Below are 5,537 nucleotides of genomic sequence, written 5' to 3'. Positions count from 1 at the left end.
CCACCACCCGACCCCCCTCACCCTAGAGGCGGCAACTTGAGGAACATCTGTTCTTCTGCTTGCATCAAAGAAAAGAGCTGACATCGTAAACGCCTCCCAGCCTGGCGGACGGATCCTTTACGACATACTATTGTCCCTGCCGTGCACACACACGCACACGCATCTCCTACATACATGCGCACATGTACATGCAACTCTCACAATCACAGTCTCACACACACACACACACACACACACACACACACAGTCACACAAATTTGGTCAGACTGCACGGACTTCTGCACAATCTCTGAGCTGTCCTCCTTGTCACTTGGAAAATGTTCAACTCTTGCCACCTGAGCAGGCCCACATGAGCACCAGCCGGCTTCTTCTCGCCTCGTCCAGCCTACACGGACATTTCAAAACAATCCTCATCTCACAAAATACAAACAAGATTCACACTCAGCCCAATTCACACACACACGCACACATTGATTTCTACTTTTGTCTTCTGTTGTCATGACAGAGACCACCCCTGGTCCCTCCCCTCACCCCCCCTTATCTGTTTATTTTTACACTTATCAGCTGTCTGTCCGTCTGTCCTTTCCTTCATCAGTCGCCTGGCCGGCGATAGACGGGCTATAAATAGAAACACACAAAATGGAGGATGGGGACGCTGCTTCAAGCGTTTGGAGCTTTGGGGTGCATTCCATTTCTCTGGTTACACTTGACTGAGCGCTCTGACCCAACATGGCTGGTACAGGAGATGAGGGGCCAAGGGGCACGCTTACTTTAGCCGCTAACCTGTTTTTAGCAACGTTAGAAGACAACGAACAAGCCAGGGAATGACATAAACTCATCGCTCAAAGGAAATATTTTCTGAAGCCTGTTTCGATCTTAATTTTCAGTTTTATCATTACACTGGGCCAAAACTGGTTTTGGGCTGCTGAATCCGAAAATTACAACTGTTTGTGTGTGTGTGTGTGTGTGTGCGTGTGTGTGTGTAGGCTGAGATTTTCAGAGACGCTTTAATCCACAGAGTGCTTAGTGTTTTGTGTAATGACCTTTGACCCTGACCTGATAGGTGATGGTCTCACAGGTTCTGAGTGTGACCTTTGACTCTCACACAAAGCACACACATTCCGCAGCCAAGGTCAACCAAGGGCAACATCCTGGTGTTGCCAAGGTAACACGGCTACAACGTTCATCCAAAATCTCTCTCTCTCTGTCTCTCTCTCTCTCTCACACACACACACACACACACACACACACACAATCACACACAGACATGTAAACGCACAGGCAGCCACCAACACTCACACCCACAAACACACACATGGAGACACGCGCAGACACTTTTTCCATTGTTTCCACAAAGCAATAGTCATCATCTATGCTAGCGAGTCCTGACCTGCGGAATATTTCTTCTTCACTCACTCCTTCATCCCCCATGCATGTGTGCGTGTGTATGTGTGTGTGTGTGTGTGTGTGTGTGTGTGTGTGTGTGTGTGTGTGTGTGTGTGTGTGTGTTGTGTGCGCATACGTGCGTGCTTGCTAAACCCCCAACAGTCTGTCAGATTAATGGAGCGCTGCCTTTTGTGTGAATGCTCAGGAATGTTCTCCACTTTCTAACACACACGCATACGCACACACACGTGCGCACGCTCCTTGTGAAAACAAAGAGGACAAGAGAGACAAAGAGTGGCAGGAAGTGAAGAAGAAGAGGGAGAATGAAACAAGTAAATAATCAAGTGAGAGCAAGCGCGCTGATGAGCAGGGTGCTCATGAATACGAACGAATGGAGTAGCAGATTAGCATAACACAATGCTAATATAGATTAGCATAACACAATGCATGCACATCTGCTACAGCTGTACCTTCTGGAAGCTCCTCCATCTTCAAACACACACACACACACACACACACACACACACACACACACACACACAGGTCTGGGGGGTGGGGGGTTGGGCCATGAGACCATCCATCATTGAGTCATATGACCTGCTTTCTCCAAGTAGCAATAAGTGGAGCATGCTGGGTACTATTTCAGTTATGGACCTTTGTCATTACTTTGTAAACAATAGGGGTCGGAGTCACCTTTCCCATTTACCGAGGTGTGCAGGCCTGGCTCTTATCTGATTCCATGAGTCTTTCAAGCCTTCCTTATTCTCACCTGCAGGGTTTCCCCGTGATTTCCAAACAAGGCATCACTCCTTCATCACCTGGAGAGTTTCCCTCTTACCTCTCCCAATCTGATTGCGAGTAATCCTCCTGGGTTGCACCGCTCCGAAACTCCCTTTGCCTACCTCAGACATGATGTGACCGAACATGTTCAGCTTGGCAGTTATGATGCCTTAAAGGTGTCCTGATGGGTGCCAAGTCAGCTCTGGTAGAAGTTTTCCCTCTAATGATTGGTCGGGACCTGAGCTCTAAGTGTGTGATGTCTCTCTGTGATGTCATTTTCAGTCGACAGCAAATGGATGGACAAAAACGGGGGGATTTTACTGCTTGACTCATATTCCACACAGGCAATATTAATCAGAATGCTTCATGAATCACTCTTTTTAATTTTCTCTGTTGGTTGAGACAAAATGTTGCCCAATCATCATCCTCATCATCATTATTATTATTATTAATATTATTATTATTATTATTATTATTATTATTCATCATTATTATTATTATTAATATTATTATTATTATTATTATTATTATTATTATTATTATTATTATTATTATTATTATTATTTTAGTGGTTACTTTTGTCATCATCACATCAACATCATTATTATTCAAATTCTTTTGTTCGTTTTTAAGCTTCTTGTCTGTCCTGCTAATGCTGGTGCCAACACTAGTAGCTCCTTCACTTCTCTTGACTGTGACCTCTTCACACCACATCCTTCCATCCACTCCCAGGGCCTTCCTCCAGACCATTCATGCCTTATAAGGTCTTGTCTTCCTGCCAGCATGCCTCACCTCCTTCCTTAGGTCTGTGTGTGCGTGTGTGAGTGTGTGTGTGTGTGTGTGTGTGTGTGTGTGTGTGTGTGTGTGTGTGTGTGTGCGTGTGCACATACGTGATATTATTTAGATTCATGTGAAGGGAAGCTGCTGAAACAACAGAGAACACACACACACACACACACACACACACACACACACACACACACACACGCACACACACACACACACACACATAAAACTTGATGAGTGACAGCAGCATATGTTGACGTATCAGTTTCCCAGTGTGATGACATTAAATCAACAGCCAGCTTACGGTAACATAGCAGCTAGCATAGCAGCTAATTTAGACAACACCACGACACAGCAACAAAACACGCAACAACAAGAACACCACAACCATGACGCATGTACAGTAGACTTGACCTGTACTTTAGAATAGCGATTCAAAACGTGTGCGTTTAGTAGCACTTGTGCTACGTGGGCTTCATCTAGTGGTAGGCAAAAGATCACTCCCTAAAACAGTTTTGTATTTAGTATTTAACCTTTTAGTACAGTTGCTGCACATTTTAAGTATGCATTTGGGAAAATATATAGAAGCATTTGATGTACGATTTAATGGAATAATTAGTTTTGTTGCTCATATTTATTTAAGCACAGTGTTAATGTTCAAACAGTGTTACAGTGGCTGCCAAGAACAATGAAACAAACCAACAAGCTCGTTTTTTGAGGAACACCTGCGCTGGACCAACTATGTGACTGTTTTCTATTATTTGTCATTATGGTGGTACGTGAAGAGCGAAATATACTGTCAGATGGTACGCCTTGTGAAAAAGTTTGAGAAGCATTGCTCGGGACTAGATGGCACAAACGTCACAGTAGAAACCGCACAAGTTGATCCACTGTTGCGAGAGTTTTGATTCGGTTGCCATGACAACACAAGTCGCATCCTTTTCCGTTTGCGGTCCACGTGATGGAAGCCTGGCACGAGACAAGGCTGCCCTCTGCAGGATGCATGGTGAACTAACTTGTCCATTGTTATTATTTAGCCATACATCAGTTATGGATTTATTTTGAATGAATGTAACTTCAATTATGTTACAAACCCTCCTTATCTTATAAACCACTTAATGTTCAAAATTATTGGCGCGTTTGGAGGCTGAGCGTCGGTCACCATGGTTACACAAGACCGGAAGTAAGGCCGTGTGTGGTCTGCGGTCGTTAGCATGCTAACGGCCGCTTGCTCGCATCTCTCTTTTGACGGGCGCTTTCTGATGGTCCAAAGTCGTCCAACACGCGCGGGAGGAGACGTGAGTACGTACTTTTTCAGCCAGAACAACAACAACAACAACGGCACGTACGATGACGTCAATGTAGCGTCGGTGACGTAATGACGGCGAGATGCTATTAGCACTTCCGAACAGGAATTGTTGAAGTGATCACAAACAAATCGCAAAATGTCGATCCGCAATAGAGGAAGTGTGTCGTTGTATTGCGTGTCATGTGCAATGTTAATCGAAATATTAATAGTGTTACATTTTTGTGCAACCATGCAAAATGCTCAGCATCAGACACACAACATCGAAATGAACGAAACGTTGCTGCAAGTCATGATCCTATCCTGAAATATGGATCATGTAGCACCTTAACTCACATGAATCTGCCGTACTATATACATGCTGAACATTTCAGGCAGTCTAATATCAGCGCCAATCACTTGTGATAATTGATGACCAAGTCCACACGAGAAGTCCAACTAATCAACTGGAATGATAATTAACTAAGTCGCTTCCAAATCTTGTCTCAATAACTCACGGAATAGCAACTTGAATGCAAATGTGTACGTGTCACACATTTATATTTTTGTGCTACTATGAATATAATTGTGATCGTGAGCAGTCAAAGATGAGCGCTGATGATGTCACCAAGGGCGTGGCCTGCACACTGAAGCCGCCGGTGTTCCTTCACTTTGGAGGCGGTGACAGCAAAACGCAGGGATGCTGCTCGGGTGTGTGCGTGATCGATGTCGCCCTGCCCCCTGGGAAAACCGTCAACGTAAGTCTGACTATAATGTCACATGGAGATTAATGTTAACAGTTGATGATGTCATCAGGTTGAGATGAACAACGTGTCGTTGTCATCCACTGACGTCCAAAAAAATAACCTGGTAGCTTCACTTCTTGCTACAGCGAGTACGTGGCATTACGCGTCCAGGTTTTTTTTAGACCTCTGTGATCTTATCAGATTGAGACCAATGCGATATCATCAGACTGATAACGTAGATGATGTCATCAGATTGAGACGATCACCTTTAAGAATTTCTACACGGCACTGGTCAGCGTGAGGCTGCAGAGGCGGAGCCCCGGCCAGGAGGGGGCGGCGGCTAAATGGTGCACAGCCCTCCGGGACCGCCCCCTCATGACCAACCCGCACACGGAGGCGGGTGCGCAGGACTACTACAGCATTGACAGGAAGCAAGTGAGCACGCATGCCATATTTGTGTCGACCTGTTCCATCAGTCGGTGCCGGTGACGCATCGCCGTGGTGTTGCCTTTGCGTTCAGATGCAGGTGGAGCCGGATGGTGTGTCGTCCATCC

The 5,537-nt window shown here is 45.4% G+C and overlaps 1 protein-coding gene across 3 annotated transcripts in view; it reads left to right on the top strand.

The window, feature by feature from the left end:
- The first annotated feature begins 4,114 nt into the window (after positions 1 to 4,114).
- nicn1 (nicolin 1) overlaps positions 4,115 to 5,537 on the top strand; it is a 2,553-nt gene continuing 1,130 nt past the window's right edge. Inside the window, exons 1-4 of one of the 3 annotated variants that reach the window (XM_019880690.1) lie at positions 4,116 to 4,250; positions 4,833 to 4,995; positions 5,236 to 5,418; positions 5,504 to 5,537. The exon at positions 5,504 to 5,537 is cut by the window's right edge and continues 80 nt beyond it. In XM_019880690.1, the coding sequence (XP_019736249.1) occupies positions 4,846 to 4,995; positions 5,236 to 5,418; positions 5,504 to 5,537 (367 nt within the window). In that variant the 5' untranslated portion in view covers positions 4,116 to 4,250; positions 4,833 to 4,845. Of the gene's footprint in view, positions 4,255 to 4,832; positions 4,996 to 5,235; positions 5,419 to 5,503 lie in introns of all 3 variants that reach the window. The other 2 variants (XM_019880689.1, XM_019880691.1) reach the window with 2 other exon arrangements.

The sequence above is a fragment of the Hippocampus comes genome, unplaced genomic scaffold (assembly GCF_001891065.2).
Source record: "Hippocampus comes isolate QL1 unplaced genomic scaffold, H_comes_QL1_v1.1 scaffold68, whole genome shotgun sequence".
Taxonomy (NCBI): domain Eukaryota; kingdom Metazoa; phylum Chordata; class Actinopteri; order Syngnathiformes; family Syngnathidae; genus Hippocampus; species Hippocampus comes.
This window is presented reverse-complemented; position numbering and strand designations above follow the sequence as displayed.